The sequence below is a fragment of the Coregonus clupeaformis genome, chromosome 14, assembly GCF_020615455.1.
Source record: "Coregonus clupeaformis isolate EN_2021a chromosome 14, ASM2061545v1, whole genome shotgun sequence".
Taxonomy (NCBI): Eukaryota; Metazoa; Chordata; class Actinopteri; order Salmoniformes; family Salmonidae; genus Coregonus; species Coregonus clupeaformis.
This window is the reverse complement of record NC_059205.1, coordinates 40515836-40540597: the sequence shown is the minus strand read 5'-3', so window position 1 is coordinate 40540597 and position 24762 is coordinate 40515836. Positions and strand designations below refer to the sequence as shown.

The 24762-nt window shown below is 42.7% G+C and overlaps 1 protein-coding gene across 6 annotated transcripts in view; it reads right to left on the bottom strand.

The window, feature by feature from the left end:
* Positions 1-421: 421 nt before the first annotated feature.
* Positions 422-24762, bottom strand: part of LOC121580902 (ras GTPase-activating protein nGAP-like) — a 99550-nt gene continuing 75209 nt past the window's right edge. For 5 of the 6 annotated variants that reach the window (XM_041896070.2, XM_041896071.2, XM_041896074.2 and 2 more), the window contains 13 exons: positions 23302-23455; positions 23016-23114; positions 22176-22730; positions 21784-21928; positions 21426-21570; positions 20692-20928; positions 20293-20494; positions 17630-17829; positions 15794-16817; positions 15471-15614; positions 15025-15218; positions 14614-14701; positions 422-1202 (listed from right to left, as the gene is read on the bottom strand). In XM_041896070.2, the coding sequence (XP_041752004.2) occupies positions 1035-1202; positions 14614-14701; positions 15025-15218; positions 15471-15614; positions 15794-16817; positions 17630-17829; positions 20293-20494; positions 20692-20928; positions 21426-21570; positions 21784-21928; positions 22176-22730; positions 23016-23114; positions 23302-23455 (3355 nt within the window). In that variant the 3' untranslated portion in view covers positions 422-1034. The remainder of the gene's footprint in view (positions 1203-14613; positions 14702-15024; positions 15219-15470; positions 15615-15793; positions 16818-17629; positions 17830-20292; positions 20495-20691; positions 20929-21425; positions 21571-21783; positions 21929-22175; positions 22731-23015; positions 23115-23301; positions 23456-24762) is intronic. The other variant, XM_041896072.2, reaches the window with a different exon arrangement.

Here is a 24762-nt window from a genome sequence, read left to right as displayed (position 1 = left end):
TGGTCTGATGAAACAAAAATAGAACTGTTTGGCCATAATGACCATTGTTATGTTTGGAGGAAAAAGGGGGTGCTTGCAAGCCGAAGAACACCATCCCAACTGTGAAGCACGGGGGTGGCAGCATCATGCTGTGGGGGTGCTTTGCTGCAGGAGGGACTGGTGCACTTCACAAAATAGATGGCATCATGAGGAAGGAAAATTATGTGGATATATTGAAGCAACATCTCAAGACATCAGTCAGGAAGTTAAAACTTGGTCGCAAATGGGTCTTCCAAATGGACAATGACCCCAAGCATACTTCCAAAGTTGTGGCAAAATGGCTTAAGGACAACAAAGTCAAGGTATTGGAGTGGCCATCACAAAGCCCTGACCTCAATCCTATAGAAAATGTGGGCAGAATTGAAAAAGCGTGTGGATTAAATGTCAGGAATTGTGAAAAATTGAGTTTAAATGTATTTGGCTAAGGTGTATGTAAACCTCCGACTTCAACTGTACTCAAAATCAGCTAATCAAAACCAATTCAGCCCCTAGTTTAAGACAACAAAAACAGAAGTTAAAAAATATAAAAAAGTAGGGTTAGAATAACAGTGTGCATAAAACGGTTTTGGTTTATTTTGCCCTTCCACTCCTATCATGACTTCAGTATGTTTTTAGAGCTATAATTGCTCACTCTGTGCTTTTAGCTATTTATTTAAACAAACCCACTTTATGATATGTACATCTCCTCAATATATCATCTCTTAATTAGAGAATACTTAAAATATGTCTGCATATGGGAATAATAATGTCATTTATAAAACACCAAATCACTATTTAATGACAACAGTTGATCCCCGTTTTCATCTTCAAATGACCCGTCTTTCCAGTAGCATCTCTGTACACAACCAATACAAGATATAAGTTATATACATTAATATCTAGACATTCCATGTAGATGTAAAGTACGTACAGTCAAGAGAGACACAGGTCCTTGGTCTGTGTGCATGGAGAAAGTGTGACCATCATCACACCATCTCACGCTGTTCGACTAACAATCAGCAGCTGCTGTTTTTAAACTCTCCGTTCTCAGTGATCGACAGTTTTGTGGGGTTGGTTGGCGAGAGGCCGTTGCGCAGGTTCTGCATGCTATAGCGCTCCTTCACCTGTGTCAGGGCACTCATCAGCCGAGAGTTGGCTGCATCCAGAGAGCTTATCCTCTTCTCCTGGAGAAAAAGAGAGGATGGGAAGAGGGAGGGAGTGAGTGAGGAAAGCATTCACTTTACAGTGGAGAATAGATGAGCAGGGTAAGCTAAAGGATGACTACTACTCTGTAGATGGTGAAATTCAAGTCTGAAATATACCCATTTTTTGTTTAGCAGCCAAAATTATAGATAAAACTAAAAACTCATATCCAAGCATTGCGTCATGTTTGTTTAAAAAAAAGAACAATTTTAGATATCTATTCGTATACCATTCACAGAGCCTACATGTCAACAGTGGCATGGCTTTTAACAGAAAACTACTGCCAATGTATATTGTGTAAACACATGAGGATTATTTGTATTGAACTATCTTCAAAAAAAAATAACAACTGAAATCCCAGTTATATCCATAACCCTTGGACTGAACTGCCCTGTATGATATCCTTGAATGTTCCCCCTCATAGAAGTAGGAAAACGGACTCGGTTTGCCCTCCTTGTAATCAGCAACATAATAATTTTTTGTCTCTAGCCATGGGCAACCTCATCTAGCCAGGTCCTGGCACTGTTCCTGCAGAACTGGGGGAGAGGAGGGAAGGGGAGAAGGGTTTTGGGAGTGATGGTAGCTAAATTAAGAGGGCAGGGTGAAAAGCAGCCAAAGCTGGGGATAACAGATACATCATCTGCTAAGAGCGAACTCACAACACACAGTCCTGTAGAGACAGAAATAGTGAACACATCTGAATGTAACTGCTTCATAAATACCAGCCCTAATTCAAGACAGACTTTCTCATACTATAATATTGTTTATTTTTAACTATGAGAGCCACTGTCTGAGATTAGATTGACATCAGATATGGAGAAACATGAATTGTAGCAATAGGGGCGTAGTATACCTACAAAAGTAATGAACATGTATTAGATTATGTTCTATATTTATATTCTGACTGATTGGGAAATCAAAAATCTAATTTCAAAAGCAATACCAAACAACAACAACGACCTCTAGTCTGCACAGGAATAAGGACTTTTTTGGCAGGGAGGCAGGAATGGGTGTCAAGTGTGGTTGCTCTCATTCAAGGGTTGCCAGCATTTCCCAAAACCAGAGGACTGACTGGTTTACTTGCCTGCTTGGATTACCTCTGTTGCTTTATTGACCTGGAACTCAGTGGAACATAGTGATAGTGATAAAGTCAACAGGTTCTCTGCTCCAATGCAGAGCAAAATAACTTCATCCCCTTCCAAAGATTGAAAGGGGTTGGATTCCATGTGAATAGTCCTTACTTCATGTCAAGTCTATACTTTGAAAGTTAGTGGAAATTAGATCTCCCCTGACCAAAAGATAACATTGTAAAGAAAAAAGCAATGTCAAGAAGTCAAAGCATTTAAAATATTTATTTTGATAGTGAAATAATAGTTCCAATTAAATATAAATCCTCTTTCCCTGCTTGGTATTGAAAATCTGTTGACGTAAAGTCTTCTGAGGCAACGAGTTGAGATGACAGGCCTTTTAAAAGCACAAAAAGCGAGAGCAAAGATGCCTCTGGTGAGAATGTGAATGTCATTCAAGATTGCTCTGAAAAGCTGTCAAGGATATGACAAGGTAATCAACCCCAAATGTAAAAGGCCATCCACACTAAGGGTGATAACTATAACGATAAATTATACATAACTATAAAACATTGGCGAGCATCCACACTAAAGGAAAGTTTATTGTTTATCGTTCTGCAGTAGCCTACACCTGTCAATCAACTGATCAACACATCCTACTGCACGCTGTAAGGCCTATTAATAAGGTGGTAACACAGACCATTGATCAGTGCTTCAGGGTGTGTTCATTGTCATAGTGACAACTGCAAATAATACTTCAATGTACACTACCAGTCAAACGTTTGGACACACCTACTCATTCAAGGGTTTTTCTTTCTTTTTACGATTTTCTACATTGTAGAATAATAGTGAAGACATCAAAACTATGAAATAACACAATATCATGTAGTAAACAAAAAACTGTTAAACAAATCAAAGTATATTTTATATTTGAGAATCTTCAAAAAGCTACCCTTTGCCTTGATGACAGCTTTGCACACTCTTGGCATTCTCTCAACCAGCTTCACATGGAATGCTTTTCCAACAGTCTTGAAGGAGTTCCCACATATGCTGAGCACTTGTTGGCTGCTTTTCAGTCACTCTGCGGTCCGACTCATCCCAAACCATCTCAATTGAGTTGAGGTCGGGGGATTGTGGAGGCCAGGTCATCTGATGCAGCACTCCATCACTCTCCTTCTTGGTAAAATAGCCCTTACACAGCCTGGAGGTATGTTGTGTCATTGTCCTATTGAAAAACAAATGATAGTCCCACTAAGCCCAAACCACATGGGATGGCGTATGGCTGTAGAATGCTGTGGTAGCCATGCTGGTTAAGTGTGTCTTGAATTCTAAATAAATCACAGACAGTGTCACCAGCTAAGCACCTCCGCACCATAACACCTCCTCCTCCATGCTTCACGGTGGGAACCAAACATGCGGAGATCATCCGTTCACCTACTCTGCGTCTCACAAAGACACGGCGGTTGGAACCAAAAATCTCACATTTGGACTTATCAGACCAAAGGACATATTTCCACCAGTCTAATGTCCATTGCTCGTGTTTCTTGGCCCAAGCAACTCTTCTTCCAACTGTCCTTTAGTAGTGGTTTCTTTTCAGCAATTCGACCATGAAGGCCTGATTCACGCAGTCTCCTCTGAACAGTTGATGTTGAAATGTGTCTGTTACTTGAACTCTGTGAAGCATTTATTTGGGCTGCAATTTCTGAGGCTGGTAACTCTAATGAACGTATCCTCTGCAGCAGAGGTATCTCTGGGCCTGCCTTTCCTGTGGCGGTCCTCATGAGAGCCAGTTCCATCATAGCGCTTGATGGTTTTTGCGATTGCACTTGAAGAAACTTTAAAAGTTCTTGAAATGTTCCGTATTGACTGACCTTCATGTCTTAAAGTAATGATGGACTGTCGTTTCTCTTTGCTTATTTGAGCTGTTCTTGCCATAATATGGACTTGGTCTTTTACCAAATAGGGTTATCTTCTGTATACTACCTTGTCACAACACAACTGATTGCCTCAAACGTATTAAGGAGGAAAGAAATTCCACAAATTAACTTTTAACAAGGCACACCTGTTAATTGAAATGCATTCCAGGTGACTACTTCATGAAGCTGGAAAGCAGTCATCAAGGCAAAAGGTGGCTACTTTGAAGAATCTCAAATATAAAATATATTTTGATTTGTTTAACACTTTTTTGGTTACTACATGATTCCATATGTGTTATTTCATTGTTTTGATGTCTTCACTATTATTCTACAATGTAGAAAATAGTACAAATAAAGAAAAACCCTGGAATGAGTAGGTGTATCCAAACTTTTGACTGGTACTGTACAAACAATGACTACTTCTCATCTGCCCAGACCCGCATGCTCACACCCCCATCCCTAGTGCCTGCATTATTGTTTGCCACTTGGTCTTAAGTTGTACCAATATGTTTTTCTCGGTTGCCCATGCTATTTCAATATTTCAATAATTTGATATTTCCATTGTGTCTATGATGGCGGCTTGATTGACTTCCAAGTTTTTAGTAGAGATTTTTTCCAAATGAGTGATGAGAAAAGAATTGTCCAGACCATTAAGTATCTCATTATACCCCCATATGTCATGTCTTAAAATATGCAGATAGATTGTAATATAAGTTTATTTTGTAATACTTCTGACAGCCAACTGTCCAGCTCCGCCCACAACTTCAGAACTTTACAGCATTCCCAAAAAGCATGGATTATTGAGTCATTATTAGTTTAACACTTGAGACATGACTCTGCTGTTGTGCTGTACAATTTGTGCATTTTGTTCCTTGTATAATAAATTCTATAAATTAGTTTATACTGGATTAAGCATACATTTTCGTTAACTGTAATTTCGGTAGTTATGCTCCAACTTTCCCTCCATCTTATGCCAACATCAGTTCATTTGAAATCTTGTTTCCAATAATTTATATTTTTCTAAGAGATTGTCAGTTGGATATATATATATATATATATATATATATATATATATATATATATATATATATTTTTTGTCATTTAGCAGACGCTCTTATCCAGAGCGACTTACAGTTAGTGAGTGCATACATTTTTTTTATTTTTATACTGGTCCCCCGTGAGAATCGAACCCACAACGCTGGCGTTGCAAACGCCATGCTCTACCAACTGAGCTATGCCTTTAGTTTTCCATGTGGGCAAATGTATCGATTAATTCTGAAAAGCTATCCAAGGATTATTCCATAAGGTTGTGTTTCTAGGGAGTGATATTGGTTCTTGTAAAATACGTACAATTTTCTTCCATATCGCTATAGTGTTCTTAACTATGAAGTTGTTAATGTTCTTAGCTTTATCCTTTGAAAATAGACATGTAAAAAGATTCGGGGGATGAGCATGCACATCTTCAATATGAACCTATTGTTCCTCTTAAGTGCATTCAACTATATGGTCGCAAGTAAAAGCCTTGGGTAGCGAGTTGATACAATTCCAAGTCTGGAAGGTTAAAACCACCCTCAGACTTAGGAAGATGTAAAATGTTCCTTTTTATTCTATGCATTTTATTTTTCCATATAAAGTCTTATGATAGAGTATACTTTTTTAAAGAATGCCTTCGGTGGGGTAATTGGTATAACCGAAAATAGATACAAAACTTTGGCATCCATGCCATTTTAAAGAGGTTTATTCTACCTATAAGATTTATGGGAAGATTATTCCATTTAATTAAATCTGCTTTCATATTGTTGAGTAATGGAATAAAGTTATCTTTATATATTTGTTGTCACTTATTAAGCATCCTATAGCCATGCGGATAAGAGCGTTGGGCCAGTAACCCCAAAAAATATGTTGTTCTGCCCCTGAGCAAGGAAGTTAACCCACTGTTCCCCGGGCGCCGAAGACGTGGATGTCGATTAAGGCAGCCCTCCGCAACTCTCTGATTCAGAGGGGTTGGGTTAAATGCGGAAGACACATTTCAGTTGAATGCATTCAGTTGTACAACTGACCTGGTATCCACCTTTATTTAATATTTGTTGTGGTCCACTTAAAGGATTGCTGTAAATCATGAGTTATTATTTTTCCTATTGCAATTTTGTCATCCCCCCCATGTTAATTTTATAACCTGAGATTTTTGAAAATATTTTTAGCAAAGGGGGCAATGAGTTTTCAATATTGGTCAGGATTATCGGGAGATTTTCTGCAAAAAAGTTTACTTTATATTAGTGTTTACCAATACCTGTTACATTTGAGTCCTGTCTAATTCTTTCTGCAAGCGGTTCAATTGCCAGTGCAAACAGGAGAGGAGAGAGGACATCCCTGTCTTGTGCCCCCTTCTAATGCAATTTCATCAGATAATGTATTATTCATGTATATTTTTGCTTTAGGATATTTATAAATTTTTTGTATTACATTTATTATTTCAGCTGGAAAGTTTTGAATAGAAAAGACCATTCAAGACGATTGAAAGCCTTTTCGGCATCAACAGCCATTATTGATTAATCTATATCTTGTTTTTTGTCCCAAAATGTTGAATAGAATTCTATGGGAAAGCCATCCATTTCTGGTGCTTTTCTCAGTGTGAATGTTTTAACAGTATCTAATATTTATTCTTGGGCGATCTCTGTTTTTAATGATTATTTTTTTGTCCACTGATAGTTGCTTCAGAGTTGTTGAGTCTAAGAAGGCTATAGGATCCATCCCACTGTTTAATTCTGATTTGTATAAATCTTCCTAGAAACTTACAAAATGTGTAATTAATTGCATTGTTGTTTCTAATTATCGCCTTTGTATCTTTATCTTAAAAAATTATAACTGGTTTAGCATGTATTCGTTTGTGAGAGCTATTTACCAGGTTTACTTGCAATTAAGTAGTATGCTTTATTTTACATTTTACATTTTAGTCATTTAGCAGACACTCTTATCCAGAGCGACTTACAGTTAAGTGAGTGCATACATTTTTTCCCATGAGTTTAACCTATACAGTGGGGAAAAAAAGTATTTAGTCAGCCACCAATTGTGCAAGTTCTCCCACTTAAAAAGATGAGAGAGGCCTGTAATTTTCATCATAGGTACACGTCAACTATGACAGACAAAATGGGGAAAAAATTTCAGAAAATCACATTGTAGGATTTTTAATGAATTTATTTGCAAATTATGGTGGAAAATAAGTATTTGGTCAATAACATAAGTTTCTCAATACTTTGTTATATACCCTTTGTTGGCAATGACACAGGTCAAACGTTTTCTGTAAGTCTTCACAAGGTTTTCACACACTGTTGCTGGTATTTTGGCCCATTCCTCCATGCAGATCTCCTCTAGAGCAGTGATGTTTTGGGGCTGTCGCTGGGCAACACAGACTTTCAACTCCCTCCAAAGATTTTCTATGGGGTTGAGATCTTGAGACTGGCTAGGCCACTCCAGGACCTTGAAATGCTTCTTACGAAGCCACTCCTTCGTTGCCTGGGCGGTGTGTTTGGGATCATTGACATGCTGAAAGACCCAGCCACGTTTCATCTTCAATGCCCTTGCTGATGGAAGGAGGTTTTCACTCAAAATCTCACGATACATGGCCCCATTCATTCTTTCCTTTACAGGGATCAGTCGTCCTGGTCCCTTTGCAGAAAAACAGCCCCAAAGCATGATGTTTCCACCCCCATGCTTCACAGTAGGTATGGTGTTCTTTGGATGCAACTCATCATTCTTTGTCCTCCAAACACGACGAGTTGAGTTTTTACCAAAAAGTTCTATTTTGGTTTCATCTGACCATATGACATTCTCCCAATCCTCTTCTGGATAATCCAAATGCACTCTAGCAAACTTCAGACGGGCCTGGACATGTACTGGCTTAAGCAGGGGGACACATCTGGCACTGCAGGATTTGAGTCCCTGGCGGCGTAGTGTGTTACTGATGGTAGGCTTTGTTACTTTGGTCCCAGCTCTCTGCAGGTCATTCACTAGGTCCCCCCGTGTGGTTCTGGGATTTTTGCTCACCGTTCTTGTGATCATTTTGACCCCACAGGGTGAGATCTTGCGTGGAGCCCCAGATCGAGGGGAGATTATCAGTGGTCTTGTATTTCTTCCATTTCCTAATAATTGCTCCCACAGTTGATTTCTTCAAACCAAGCTGCTTACCTATTGCAGATTCAGTCTTCCCAGCCTGGTGCAGGTCTACAATTTTGTTTCTGGTGTCCTTTGACAGCTCTTTGGTCTTGGCCATAGTGGAGTTTGGAGTGTGACTGTTTGAGGTTGTGGACAGGTGTCTTTTATACTGATAACAAGTTCAAACAGGTGCCATTAATACAGGTAACGAGTGGAGGACAGAGGAGCCTCTTAAAGAAGAAGTTACAGGTCTGTGAGAGCCAGAAATCTTGGGTTGTTTGTAGGTGACCAAATACTTATTTTCCACCATAATTTGCAAATAAATTCATTAAAAATCCTACAATGTGATTTTCTGGATTTTTATTCCCATTTTGTCTGTCATATTTGATGTGTACCTATTATGAAAATTACAGGCCTCTCTCATCTTTTTAAGTGGGAGAACTTGCACAATTGGTGGCTGACTAAATACTTTTTTTCCCCACTGTAGTTGTTGGCTCTCTTCAGAAGTAAAATATTGTATTTCTGCTTAAGTTCAGACATTTTATTTCCTCTTTAACTTGTAAAGATTTTTTATGGGCTTTTTCTAAGATTGTGATTTATTTTTAGTTTACATATTTAATAAAATGTGGGTCCAGTAGATCCGCTCTGTTCATTCTCCAAATTCTGTCGCTAAATGTATTTTCTATTGATGTAATTAAGCATGATACCGGAGAATGATCCGATATCACTATATCATTAATTTTTGAATCCAGTAAATAATTGAGTACACTTTGGAAATAAAAATGTAGCCAGTTCTTGAATAACATTAATTACTTTGAGAAAAAAAGTATAGTCTTTTGTAGTTGGGAATAGTAATCTCAATTCAAGGTACAATTCAACATTAGAAAACGGCCTTCTTGGTCCATATGCTGGGATATAAGGGGAAATGGTGTATTCTTATTTATCAGTATGCCTACACTTCTGCTGTTACTACAGTAGGTGGCAGCGTAGGCCTCTCCAACCAAGCTCCTCTTAAAACAATTTATTTATTTATTATGTAACTCTGCTGACACTCATATGTTTTTTCCCCCCGCATCAGGGACCCGTGGACATTTCATGTGATAAGTTGGATTTTGTTGGTCTTTACTTGTATAGAATCAAACCTAACCTCATCTGTTCCGTCTGTCATTGAAGAACCAAGTAAAACATTTGAACAGAAATGACATGAGGGCGGTGGGCATTCCATATAATGGGAGGATTATAGTATAAATAAATAGTTATTGTATACATTACGTGTATAGAGTGTGTGGGCATGTGGGCTGAGCAGACATTTAACAAAATCAATAAAAATAAAACAAAGTACAGTGCATATTCGGAAAGTACTCAGACCCCTTCACTTTTTCCACTTTGTTAAGTTACAGCCTTATTCTAAAATTGATTTTTTTTTAATCTACACACAATACCTCATAATAACAAAGCGAAAACAGGTTTACCTTATTTACATTAGTATTCAGACCCTTTGCTATGAGACTCGAAATTGAGCTCCGGTGCATCCTGTTTCCATTGATCATCCTTGAGATGTTTCTACAACTTGATTGGAGTCCACCTGTGGTAAATTAAATTGATTGGACATGATTTGGAAAGGCACACACCTGTCTATATAAGATCCCACAGTTGACAGTGCATGCCAGAGCAAAAACCAAGCCATGAGGTCGAAGGAATTGTCCGTAGAGTTCCGAGACAGGATTGTGTTGAGGCACAGATCTAGGGAAGGGTACCAAAAAATTTCTGCAGCATTGAAGGTCCCCAAGAACACAGTGGCCGCCATCATTCTTAAATGGAAGACGTTTGGAACCACCAAGACTCTTCCTAGAGCTGGCCACCGGCCAAACTGAGCAATCGGGGGAGAACCGGCAGGGATGTTCTTGTCCCATCGCGCACTAGCGACTCCTGTTGCGGGCCGGGCGCAATGCACGCTGACATGGTCGCCAGGTGTACAGTGTTTCCTCCGACACATTGGTGCGGCTGGCTCTCCCGAGTCCGTACGGGAGTTGCAGCGATGGGACAAGACTGTAACTACCAATTAGATACCACGAAATTGGGGAGGAAAAAGGGGTAATAAAACAACACATTACAATAACCTGTTTTTGCTTTGTCATTATGGGGTATTGTGTGTAGATTGATGAGGGAAAAAAACGTTTTAATCCATTTTAGAATAAGGCTGTAAGGTAACAAAATGTGGAAAAAGTCAAGGGGGCAGAATACTTTCCGAATGCACTGTACATCTGTACTTGAGGCGCCATGCCTTTTTAGGGCTTTTTAGCTCAGACTCCTCTCCTAATGTACTAAAGACTGTGGATGCATACATTGTACATACATCCTTCCTTCTCTCTCTCCCAAACCAAATCCATCCCTCTCCACCACCCCTCCCAGTTCTCCCCTCCAAGCCAAGATTATCACTACCTTCCCTCCTTTACCCACCCAGGCCCAGCCTCAGTCTTTTTACCCCTACCTTCTTCTCATACACATCTACACCCCTCTATACATACACCACATACACCCCACGCCTCCAGCTTTCTCACTTTCTCCCGCCCTCCCACACATATCCACATTCCTCCATCCCTCACTCTCCCATTCATATGCAGACACATACCCACACATACTCCCCCTCACACCCACTCACATCCATAGAACCATTATTGACTTACATGCTATATATCCTCTTTTATATTGTCCTTTCAGTGTCGATGTATCTCATTGGCATCAGCTAATTCTATTGTTACTTCCTAGAGAAGAACATCTACTTGGGGACAACAGTCTAAATTGTATTGGGGGAGGGGGAAGGAATATTGTCTCAATTTACGATAAGCTGGTCGATAAATCAACTTTTTTAAACAACAGATTCTAACAGTTAATTTGTTTTGGTGAGCATTGAGAGCATTTGAACTATGTTTTCCTGGATATCCTTCAGTTGTTTGCTGCTCTCATTTGCGTCTCCAAGTTCTTTGTCTTTTCATCTAAGAGAAGCCATGGCTTGTTGGGTTCGAGTCTCAGCGTCGCTTTATTCACAGATTGGTTCACTGTTGTATATAACTGACCGCTCACTCTCTCCCGGTTACTTGGTGATATATTGATCTATCGATTTTAAATGCTTAATTTAAACTATATTGTCTGGTTTCTTCATATAACCACAGTCTTGTCGGAACAAAACGGAGCTACTCTTCCCATGCGTCCTATCGGTACGCGCATTTAAATGTAGCAATTCAACAGCAAACGCTATTTAGCCTGTGCATCTTTTACATCATGTCATTCCTTGCCTCGTTGCTGAAATGGTTTGCAAGTGATTTCCATTTTTCTAATGGTTGTCAATTCCTTTGGATCTTCTTTTTCACTGTGCTCATCTCTCAACCATTTGCAATGCATCAGTGCAACAATGTTATCACCACTGGCCAAAGTGGTCACACCCACGCACTCTCTCTTCTCAACTTTCCCAGACAGTTCATTTGTCCTAGGCCTATTTTACATTCGGCAATTAGCAAGAGCAAGCCTGCTTCTCTTCAAGAAAAGGCTATTAGGCGTTGAATTAAATAAGGCAAAAAATAAACGTCCTATAGCTTTCCTGGGATTTCAGGAGAAGAGGAATAGCGGAGAGGCTTGTGTATCCTATAGCCTATGGCCTATTGTGCACGGGAACAGCTGGGAGAGAGAGAGGCTAGAGTTGTGTAGCCAAAGTAAGAAGCAAAATATTAGCTAGATCTTAGGCAATTCATTAGCTAAATAGTAGGGCTATAAATATTAACCAGTCAAAGTGCAATGAAATGGCAGATCTGTGCGTTCCTCCAGGCTGCGCTCTGCAGTCCCCGGGCACGCAAAGCTCCCCTAACCGTTGCGTAAATTTCTGAAAAGTATGCACACGTACAAAAATATAGAAATGTATAAACTTGGCGCATGCCATATGCATGTTTCCCGTTATAAATCAGACCTGTCGGAAAACTGTGTGCGTGAACGAGCATTAAAACTCCACCTGGAAAATGCCTCCATTCATCTTTTATGGTGACAATAACGCCCTTTATTTGCTGTATCATTTGGAACTATTGCCATTAGGCCACGGCATGCAAAATACTAATTGTTGTTCAATATTTAGTTTAATCAATAGATTATTGGGTTTCTATGTCCTGCCTTGGTATATACAGTGGGGGAAAAAAGTATTTAGTCAGCCACCAATTGTGCAAGTTCTCCCACTTAAAAAGATGAGAGAGGCCTGTAATTTTCATCATAGGTACACGTCAACTATGACAGACAAATTGAGAAAAAAAAATCCAGAAAATCACATTGTAGGATTTTTAATGAATTTATTTGCAAATTATGGTGGAAAATAAGTATTTGGTCACCTACAAACAAGCAAGATTTCTGGCTCTCACAGACCTGTAACTTCTTCTTTAAGAGGCTCCTCTGTCCTCCACTCGTTACCTGTATTAATGGCACCTGTTTGAACTTGTTATCAGTATAAAAGATACCTGTCCACAACCTCAAACAGTCACACTCCAAACTCCACTATGGCCAAGACCAAAGAGCTGTCAAAGGACACCAGAAACAAAATTGTAGACCTGCACCAGGCTGGGAAGACTGAATCTGCAATAGGTAAGCAGCTTGGTTTGAAGAAATCAACTGTGGGAGCAATTATTAGGAAATGGAAGACATACAAGACCACTGATAATCTCCCCTCGATCTGGGGCTCCACGCAAGATCTCACCCCGTGGGGTCAAAATGATCACAAGAATGGTGAGCAAAAATCCCAGAACCACATGGGGGGACCTAGTGAATGACCTGCAGAGAGCTGGGACCAAAGTAACAAAGCCTACCATCAGTAACACACTACGCCGCCAGGGACTCAAATCCTGCAGTGTCAGACGTGTCCCCCTGCTTAAGCCAGTACACGTCCAGGCCCGTCTGAAGTTTGCTAGAGTGCATTTGGATGATCCAGAAGAGGATTGGGAGAATGTCATATGGTCAGATGAAACCAAAATAGAACTTTCTGGTAAAAACTCAACTCGTCGTGTTTGGAGGACAAAGAATACTGAGTTGCATCCAAAGAACACCATACCTACTGTGAAGCATGGGGGTGGAAACATCATGCTTTGGGGCTGTTTTTCTGCAAAGGGACCAGGACGACTGATCCGTGTAAAGGAAAGAATGAATGGGGCCATGTATCGTGAGATTTTGAGTGAAAACCTCCTTCCATCAGCAAGGGCATTGAAGATTAAACGTGGCTGGGTCTTTCAGCATGACAATGATCCCAAACACACCGCCCGGGCAACGAAGGAGTGGCTTCGTAAGAAGCATTTCAAGGTCCTGGAGTGGCCTAGCCAGTCTCCAGATCTCAACCCCATAGAAAATCTTTGGAGGGAGTTGAAAGTCTGTGTTGCCCAGCGACAGCCCCAAAACATCACTGCTCTAGAGGAGATCTGCATGGAGGAATGGGCCAAAATACCAGCAACAGTGTGTGAAAACCTTGAAGACTTACAGAAAACGTTTGACCTGTGTCATTGCCAACAAAGGGTATATAACAAAGTATTGAGAAACTTTTGTTATTGACCAAATACTTATTTTCCACCATAATTTGCAAATATATTCATAAAAAATCCTACAATGTGATTTTCTGGATTTTCTTTTCTCATTTTGTCTGTCATAGTTGACGTGTACCTATGATGAAAATTACAGGCCTCTCTCATCTTTTTAAGTGGGAGAACTTGCACAATTGGTGGCTGACTAAATACTTTTTTTCCCCACTGTACACTGAGTGTACAAAACATCCTGCCATGACAGACTGATCAGGTCACTCCAGGTGAAAGCTATGATCCCTTATTGATGTCACTTGTTAAATCCACTTCAATCAGTGTAGATGGGGAGGAGACAGGTTAAAGAAGGATTTTTAAGCCTTGAGACAATTGACACATGGCTTGTGCATAGGTGCCATTCAGAGGGTGAATGGGCGAGACAAAATATTTAAGTGCCTTTGAGCAGGGTATGATAGTAGGTTGTATCGTTGTAGTGTGAACACTCCTGTCCACTTGAATTAAAGCGATTTTGATTTTTTTATCGTTATAGTTAGCATTCTTGGTGTGGATGTCCCTTAAGACTGAATGAATGTTTCCATGGAGAATATAATATTATTCGTAAGGGGATGGAACTGAATGGATCTAAGCATTGTATTATTCAAACCCTTAGCCCTACATAGAGTACAGACAAAATATGTACAGTGTGTTCTGTTACTATACCTGTGCATCAATGATCTTCTGCTTGGCGTCTATGACAGCCTGCATCTCTGCATGGTCTCTCTTCAGCTCCTCCTCTACAGCCATTAACCTGTGAGTGACAGAGCATAGCCATCTCAGACGAATACACACCAAAAGGGGAGGACATAGCATGCCATTTGAGATGCAACCTATCTTTGATCAGAGCCCTGTGGACCCTAGTAAAAAGTAGTGCACTATATAGGGAATAGGGTGCCATTTGGGACACAACAATACAACACACTAGAAGCATGCCATTAAGCAGTCAATCTGTGATTTTGAAAATGTATTAATTATTTTGTTAGTTCGTTCATTCAATCAATCATTCATTCACAGGAATTATGACTGGAGCACAGGCTCCTTGTTGTAAGCAAAACCATGCCTAGTATTGCCTACCTGCAGATGATGCTCTTCATCTGGTTGTCCTTCTCCTCCTGCTGCCGCCGCAGCCTCTCCTCGCTGTCCTCCAGGCGGGCCTTGTACTCCATCAGCAGTTTCTGCATCTGCTGCTCCTGGGCCAGCAGACGTCTCTCGTACTCCTCCAGACACAGACTAGACACCCGCAGGCGCTCCTTCAGCTTGGAGATCTCCTGTTCATTCAGGAGGGAGAGAGGTGAGAGAGACAGAAAGAGACATGGAGGGAAAGAGAGAGCGAGAGAGTTGGAGGGGATGATCGTGTTAGTCATGCCTAAGACAAAGCCAACCTCTGTCTGCCTACACTGGCTTAGCAGGCTCATGTTTTGGACTTGGTAATGAAGAAGACAGCCAGCACTAGCAAATATACCTTTATAACTTGGCCATGTTTTGGCCATCATTGGCTGTGACTCTGGCTGTCTCTTTACCTTCTCGGCGTTCCTGCTGTCCTGGCTGCTCTGATCTGCTGGGGCCGCCTCCTCCTCCTCGTCTTCGTACTGGCCGTTATTCAGCACCCACGCTGCTGTCCTCTCTACCGGTGACATGGTGACTGGCTCTACTGGAGACGCCACCTGCACCACCACCATCACCACAGATACCGATATGTCAATCAAATCTACCCTGAGTGGCCAATATGACTGGCCACACATTATTTAGGAGACATTTGTCCTTGATAATAATAACATAATATATCAGGGTGTCGGAGCTGAGCTTGTGTATCTAAGTGTAGTTCTGTATGCCAGACCAGTACCTGCTGTGGTGTCCGCTGCTTGGCCACGCTCCTGACGGGGGGTACAGGGCTCTCCATGGAGCAGGTGGACTGCTGCCGTGAGTGGCTTCCAGTGCCTGCGCCTGGCTGGCCCTGGATGGGGATAGGCATGGGCTCCGTGTTGATGGAGCTGCTGCTGCGTAGAGAGGCGCTGTGGGGCAGGGAGCGGGGCGTCCGGGCCCCTGCACTCCCCCCGCTGCGGCTCTGCTGCTCCACCCTCACGATGTGGGCTGTGCCCGTGCTGTTCTGCCTGGGCACTGCCACAGCGTGGGCCCCTCCCTGGTTGTCCGGCAGGGTGTGGCGGCAAGGCGTGGAGCAGTCCTCGCTCTGCGTGCTCCGCTGGCTGAACTCCTCCAGGCTGCTATTGGATGGTACCCTGCCCCCCTTCCCCCCCTGGTTCCCGCCTCCGAACTCAACCTCCGAGTTGCTGTGGCTGCGGGAGCTATCGGTGCTCAGGTTCTCTGAGCTGGAGCCCGGCTGAAGGGAGTGCACTGAGTGGGAGTGGACCGAGTGTGTTGTGGAGTGTACTGCTGTGTGTTGTTGTTGTGGTTGTTGTGTCAGGTTGCTGAGGTGATAGACAGGATTTTGGAAAGAGAGGGGCTGGAGGCTCCTCTGCTGGCTGAGGGAGGGGTGCAGGGGCCGACGCACCTGGGGCGCGCTCTGGGGGAGGTTGTCCCGTAACGAGGGCTTTTGATGTAGGACTTGGTGTGACTGTGGGGTGGTAGCCTGGTGGGGGTGTCCGATAGAGGCCTGGGAGCCCACCCTGCTCAGCCTGGGTGGAGCCTCGTGGAGAGGGAGGGGTCCCTGGCCACTCTGGACCATGTGAGAGTCCTGGAGGTCCACCAGGGAGATGCTGCGTCCGTTGGGCAGAAGGTTCTCTCTCTCCTCCTTGTCCGAGAAGCTTATGCTGTGGGCGGATGACTGCTGGCCCAGGAGAGGGTTCTTCCCCCGGTGAAGGCCGTCTATAACATGCTCCTGGACTGGGGACTTGATGCTGCGAACCTCACTGCAAGACATGGACAGTAAACACACAACACATTAACAGAGTTCTGAAACCAAAGCTAGGACCAGTCCCAAATGGCATCCTATTCCCTATGTAGTTAACTACTTTAAACAGGGCCCATAGGGGCCTAGTCAAAATGAGTGCACTATATATGCCTAGGGCAGGGGTAGGCAACCCTGGTCCTGGAGTGCAGCAGCACTTCATGTTTTTAATTTAAGCTACCTGGAAGACCAGGTGTGTTGAATTTAGGCAATCACTGAACTGATCAAATAACTAAGTAGCTCAGTTTGGTGCCTAGTTGGAACAAAACCCTGCACTACCTGCAGCACTCCATGAACAGGGTTGCCTACCCCTGGCATAGGGTATAGAGTGCCATTTGGGACACACAAGGTGAAATGTAGGCTACCTTCTTTTCCTTTCAAGTTTAACTCAATGTTCCTTTAGCACCAATATTGACTCTGATTCACTTTAAAGCCGGAAAAACGTCCATCTCAGATTCCCTCATTATCTCTACAGCCGCTAAAAATAGGAAGTCTCTAGCTGCAGCTTTATTTAGAAAGATCCTAGCAGTGAGTCATCTCCCAAATCAATGCACCATAAAACAACCTATCCATATAAACTGCATGAACATATACCAACATCTCTCAACTTTATGTATGAAAGCTGAATCTCTAGATTAACTGGCACAAAATCACCAGACGAAACAGCCTTTGAAAAGAACTACAGCCAGAACTACACCACAGAATTAGACCATGCATGGCTGGGTGGTGATTGGCAATATGGTTGCAGCGGTTGTGACCATTTTGGAGCCCTACCTGTCGGCCGGATCTTCGAATATCCTCTGCAGGCCTGAGGAGACGCTGCCGCTGATGTTGTGTGAGGAGCTGTAGTCCTGGAAGCGTCGGAGCTGCTGCTGGATGGGTGTGGGGCTGGACAGAGAGCGGGCTATGTCCCCCAGGATGCGGGGCAGGGGGCCCAGCTTGGCTACGGTCGCCTGCAGGAAGGAATTTTCACCCTGGGTTGCACGTTACCATGACGAGGGGCAGCAGCACCAGGCCACGTCACCCAGCATTGTGGAATGAGGATGGCAGAAGGTTTGGAGGACAGAGGATTGGTGGGTTGGTTTGTTGGTTGGTTGGTTGGCAATGAGAAGCACCATAATGCATTGGTGTTGTCGGGACAGTGTAACCATGGAGACACAGTGTGTGTCGGGCGGAGTAGAAGGGTGGAGTGGAAAAGGAGGGAGGGGTGGGGGCGTAGAGGCAGAAAAAAATTGAGGAGAAAACATAAGGAAATGAATACATTTGGGGTAAAAAAATATAAAAACAACACATGCCACTAAATAACAGCCATTCCAAACACAGCAAACATGCATCAAGGGCAAACTAATGAAGAAGGTTGTGAGGTAAGAGTAAGATGTAAGGAGTATTGAAATGAATACTGTAAAAACCTAGGGTTCACAGAAGAATAAACATACAGTGCCTTCAGAAAGTATTCACATCCCTTGACTTTTTCTAAGTCAAAACTGTAACTAGGCCACACAGGAACATTCAACGTCATCTTGGTAAGCAACCAGTGTATATTTGGCCTTGTGTTTTAGGTCATTGTCCTGCTGAAAGGTGAATTTGTCTCCCAGTGTCTGTTGGAAAGCAGACTGAACCAAGTCCGTTTATTAATATCCTAAAAAACTCCCTAGTCCTTGCTGATGACAAGCATACCCATAACATTATGCAGCCACCCCCATGTTTGAAAATATGAAGAGTGGTACTCAGTGATGTGTTGTGTTGGATTTGCCCCAAACATAACGCTTTGTATTCAGGAAAAAAATAAAATGTATTTGCCACATTATTTGCAGTAATACTTTAGTGCCTTATTGCAAACAGTATGCATGTTTTGGAATATTTTTTACGTCTTTTCACTCTGTCATTTATGTTAGTATTGTGGAGTAACTACAATGTTGTTGATCCATCCTTAGTTATCTCCTATCACAGCCATTAAACTCTAACTGTTTTAAAATCACCATTGGCCTCATGGTGAAATCCCTGAGCAGTTTCCATCCTCTCCGGCAACTGAGTAAGGAAGGGTGCCTGTATCTTTGTAGTGACTGGTTGTAGTGATACACCATCCAAAGTGTAATTAATAACTGCACCATGCTCAAAGGAATATTAAATGTCTTTTTTTTTTTTTTTTTACCCATCTACCAATAGAACCATTGGAAAACCTCCCTGGTCTTTGTGGTTGAATCTGTGCTTGAAATTCACTGCTCGACTGAGGGACCTTACAGATCATTTGTATGTGTGGGGTACAGAGATGTGTTAGTCATGTAAAAATCATGTTAAACACTATTATTGCACACAAAGTGAGTCGTTAAGCACATTTTTTATCCTGAACTTATTTAGGCTTGCCATAACAAAGTGGTTGAATACTTATTGACTCAAGACATTTCAGCTTTTTTAAATTAATTTGTAAACTTTTCTAAAAACATAATTTCACTTTGACATTATGGGGTATTGTGTGTAGATCAGTGACAAAATCTCAATTTAATCCATTTTAAATTCAGGCTGTAACAACAAAATGTGTAAAACGTGTGAATACTTTCTGAAGGCACTGTAAACATGTAAAATAAACAAACATGCATTAATAAATAAATAAATAAATAAATAAACACAGGGTACAGTGTAGGAGCCTTGCAGGATTAAGGTTAGGGTGAGTGGTGGCCGGGTGCAGAGAATGAGTGGGTGACATTACCCTGCTTTAAAACTTCTAGACTCTACATTTTCATTTTTAGGGAACGTCATAGTGAAAAGCGGTAGGGGTAAAAACATCCTGGACTGTGTAATTAGTTTTCCTCTTCTCATAAAGTCACTAACCCTTTAGCCACGAGAGGCTTAATATGCAAGTCAAGTCAATGTGGTGTAAGCTGATTAGGAAGACTTTTGTCCTAACACCACTTGATATCATTAGATCATAGCTCAGTTATATGATTAAGACCCATTTACCCACATTTCATCCACAAAACCATTACAATCAGTATTTTTCAGAATCATAAATGTGTTATTTTAGATTAATAACCGCTATAAAACTCCCGTCCAAGCCTGCAAACAGTGGAAAAAAAAGATATTTGTCGTAATGATAGCACACATTCAGATGTGCAGACCCAAACCCACTACGCACCACTGCAAAGCATCATTTGCAGCAGAGCCTCTTAACAGATACCTACTAAGGGCCACAATTAGGAGCCTGAGCATGTCATTAAAGTACAACAAGCGTTACGCTTCAGGCTTACAGAAGATATAGTTGTGTCCCAAATGGCACCCTATTCCCTATATAGTGTGCAACTTTTGACCAGAGCCCTATGGGCCCTGGTCAAAAGTAGTGAACTATAAAGGGAATAGGGCACCATTTGCGACCCAAACTATGTTTTTGGAACATCTGTTAACAGACGTATCACTGCTGCCCACTCCAAGGTCTTCCTTACCTTGTCCAACTGGGACACCACATCCCACAGCAGCGAGTGGAGGACTGACAGCTCCCGGCCAAGGTCGATGTAACCTTCAAATCCCGGTGTATTGGAGATGGTCTCTGGGTTGGAGATCTCTGTGAGGAAACGCATCATACCTGCCCACTCGTGCTCCAGGAAGTCGTTCATAAATGCCATGTACTCCTCTTTGTTACCAAACCTTTGGACACAGACAACCAACATTGGTTTAACCTGCTTTCTACTCAGCTAGGATTGGCATCTTGTAAACTTGTAAAGGTGATCAAGTGAGTTCAGAGAAATTTAGTCCAGGGTGTGCACACAACCAACAATTAGGGTGCCATTTGAAACGCAGCCGTGATATTATCTACCACGCTACCAGTAAAGGGGTAAACCTACTTGGCGAAGTTAGCCAGGTTCTGAATGACCTTGGCGATGAGGGTGAGGGTACGGGAGGTGCGGTCATCGGGGTACTCCTGCATGAGGCTGAAGAGTGAGGGTGACATGATGGCGGGACAGAGGAAGCGGAGGAACAGGGAGGCGCTGATGAGGCGCTTGCTGATGTCCTGGTTCCCTCGGGACAGACACTGCTGCTTCCACGCTGCAAACACCTCCTTTAGCTCCCGCGGGAACACACTAGGGAGGCAGAAGAGAGAGTCAGGCTCCTTCTCAATTCATCCTCTCTCCTCACCTCGTTCTCAGAACGCATTGGAGAAGAAGGTCTGAGGGGACCCTCTCCTCCAATATGGTTGAGAAGGACGCCAGGAGATCGGATGCGAGGAATTCCAATAAGATTAATTGAGATCATAAACAGTTTCAGTCATCACAAACAGACACATACACCACCAGAAATAACCAGCAGGTGGCAGCATGCACTTTACATCATCACTATATTGAAGCCATGCCAGATGTATCACCCAACTCTATGACAATCTCTTTTAGAACAGCAAGACTAAGCAAGTCCCCAAAAATTGGAGTCATCAATGTTTACAGATATTCTTCTTTATTCACACAATGCTGTAGCTACCCATTTACAAGGAGCTAGAACTTTTGACTTGCCCTAAGTGGAGGCAAACCAAGGCCCTTTGGCTATATGTGACTTCAGGGTCAGAGTGCTGAGAGGCTGATCTCACCAGTAGGAGTTGATGATCTTGCAGAAGGCCAGCTCGCAGCACATCTTCAGGTTGCTCTGGTGCTCAGGGAGCTCACTGGCAGAACACTTCCCCGGGTCCACCTCACAGTTCTCATCTGACTCATACAGTGCTTTGATGAACTCTCCTACAGTATTCAGGAGAAAACACAGACTGGGTTGAAGAACAGTAATACGCCATGGACTAAGAACATGGAATAGTTTGCAAACCAGTCTACCGCAGTTGCACCGCTCTTTGCTACCAAATGTGACGCTGTCTTCAGAACTGCAAGTTGTAATGTTTACATTTGTGAGGTCTCCACTTTCTAAGGTCTCTTATATAATTAACCCTCCCCTCTCACCTAGTGCGTCATGCAGGTACTTCTGTCCCACCAGTTTGAGGAACTCCTCTATGGCCTTGGTGGCCAGCGTGTTCTCTCTGAAGATCAGGACATCGTGGTCTGCACACCGGTCCACCTCTGACATCACCAGATCTGTCAGGAAGTCCTGGGGTGGAGGAGGAGAGCGAACTTTGATTTACTGAGATTGCAATGTCTGCAGAGAAGGAAAAACTGCAGTACGGTACTTAATGTCCTAGAGGTGCTAATATGAATGTAGGCAAATAGATGGACACAACTGAATGGGATACCCCGAGGAAGTTATAGCCAGTAGAGGGAGGGAGGCACAGTGGGAGAGATGATGGAGAAGTAGTCTGTTCAGAGCAGAGATGGAGTTTCTAAAGTATAGGAATTACCTTGGCCCGTCCGGTGCTCTGTAAGATATGAACAAGGGCACAGGCCATCTCCTCCTTGTTCTTCACACTGATCACCGGCTCCAGAACAGAACACAGCATGGTGTAGTTGTTAGTGATGAACTCTGCAAACTCCTTATACTGCTCCATGGGCAGGATGGAGATGGTCTGGAAGCGGGACTTGATCCGGATCGACGGCCCTCCTCCTTTGCCCTTGCTGGTGGTGGGGGTGCTGACAGGGTACCACTTCTCCACAAACTGCCTCCCCGTCACCCCCCCGATGGGGATGTTGACCAGGCCCACGTAGTTGTTCTTGTCCTTCTTCTTCTTCTTGTCCACGTCCTTGTAGATGTGCACGGTGATGCTACGGACAGAAGGCAGGCTGTAGAACTCAAAGTGTTCCCCCCAGAACAGGCAGTCAGCCCGGGTCTTGCTGGTGGTGCGCGCGTATAGAACGTCATCCAGGCACAGTTCACAGAAATACTTCTTCTTTGGAGGCAGGTCCTTGGCCTCGATGATCCATAGCCGGAGGACGTTCTCTGCTCGTCGGCAGTTGTCCTGGGAAGACATCAAATGAGTATTGAATCCCAATGAGGGGGAACATTGACCCTTAATAACACAGTTATAACTAAACTGATATTGGTAAGAAAATGTAACTAAAAAACAAGAAGTGAAGAAGAGTGGGTCACCTTCAGAAAATATAGAGGGCATCAATATTTCTGTGTCCGAAATTGTACCCTATACCCTATATAGTGCACTAACCTTGACCAGATGGACCCTGGTCAAAAGTAGTGCACTATATAGGGAAAAGGGTGCCATTTGGGACACAGCCTGTGGTCTCACCTTGTTTGGCTGGACCGTCCTCCTCAGGTTCTCCATCCATTTGTCTCTCTCTGAGGCTGAGGAGCAGCTGAAACACTTACTGCCTCCTGAGTAGGTCACCTGGAGAGGACAGAGACAGAAGCATGATGAGCATAACTAAAGGCTTTTTAATGCATTACATCACCTAGGAGTCTATGGCTAGGCAGCAGGCAGCTAGCTGCCTTTGTATTGAGGCACAGCGAGCACTCATTAACAAGTATTATTATATTTACAATAGCTTTATCAAAGTAGTTGAACAAGATGTTACCTCGAAGCAGAACTCCTGTCCCAGTATGCTACTGTGGAGAGGCTTGACGTAAACATCTTCCTCCATTCCCAGATCCAGGGCTTCTACTGCACTTCCCGGGCTGAGCAGGGACTCGTGAGAACACGACTCCTTTAACTTAGGCAGCCCTCGGGATCTGGAAGACAGAAACATGGCATTTGGTTACGGTTTACATCATTACTTCTTAATTCAGAGCATTCACAGCATGGGAGACAATTCTGCTCTGAGGCGCTAAATCCCTAAATGTGTCAAAAGATGTTGGACTCCTCCGCTGACAAGTTGTACTCACCACAGATAAAAAATGGCCACTAGGAAGCTTTAAAACCAACACACTGCAAGTTGGAGGACCCTAAAAAATGTATACTGTGCATGTGATCCCAAAACACAACCAGCTGTTGTCTTTCTTTAAGACTGTCATTCAAGATTTATCCGCACTATTCCAGCAATCACTCACTAGAACATTCCAGGAAGCAGTAATACCTACGAAAAACAAATGAACAGCCAGTTGAAGGAATATCCCCAGAGCATCTCTCTATCTGGATCTCATTCCATTCCTTTTGGGACGGTTCTCTTCTCTTTTCAGTTCCAGTCCACTGTCCTTGGTTCTACTGCCTTTACCATTCAGTCTCAACTCCTTATCATTCTATTTCCATGAAACTGTAAAAAGTGAAGGAGGACCAGCATATACAAGGCCTTTCCAGCTTCCCTTTGTAACTACTTTTCATTTGATTCACAGGTGGTAAACAAGGACCTGGGCTGGCCCATCTGTCGGACCCTTGAGCCTGTTTCCATAGGAATGCCACTACAAGGAGACTTGACTCAAGTGCAGCAGCATGGGATGACGAAGGGATGTGCTGCTCTGCTCACAAACACCTCGGACAAAACTACCTGGGCTTTCCATCAGAGCACAACACTACAGGTAGGGGAGGGGAATGGAAGTCAACAGGTGTTGTTTAGCAAAGCATTCATTTTCAAAGTGCAACAATTATGAAATGCAACACTGCATGATAATTCAAAAATACATAACTAGGGCTGGGAAGATACCAGTATCGCAATACTTGTGAGTGTCGTGGCAAGGAAACAAAATACGAAGCGGATTTAACTTCTGTAGGAAAACAGCCCTAATGTTGGAAACAAACGTCATTATGTTGTCATCCAGAGTCATATTTATTTATTTTCCAAGCTATAGCAAACAAATATTTGACATACAGCAGGTTTTTAAAAGGACCAAAGAGTTAAGTCTGCTTCATGTTTTCATTTTTGCAATGGAAAAAATATAGCGACACTGCTATAATCACAGCCCTAATAATAACACAAAAATAGACCCTTACATAATAGCCAAATGGTAGGAAAGGGAAATGTTAGTCAAAGGATACAATCACTGACTGAATGTGTAGCAATGTAATGCATGCACAACACAAAATGCATAATATATAACAGTAG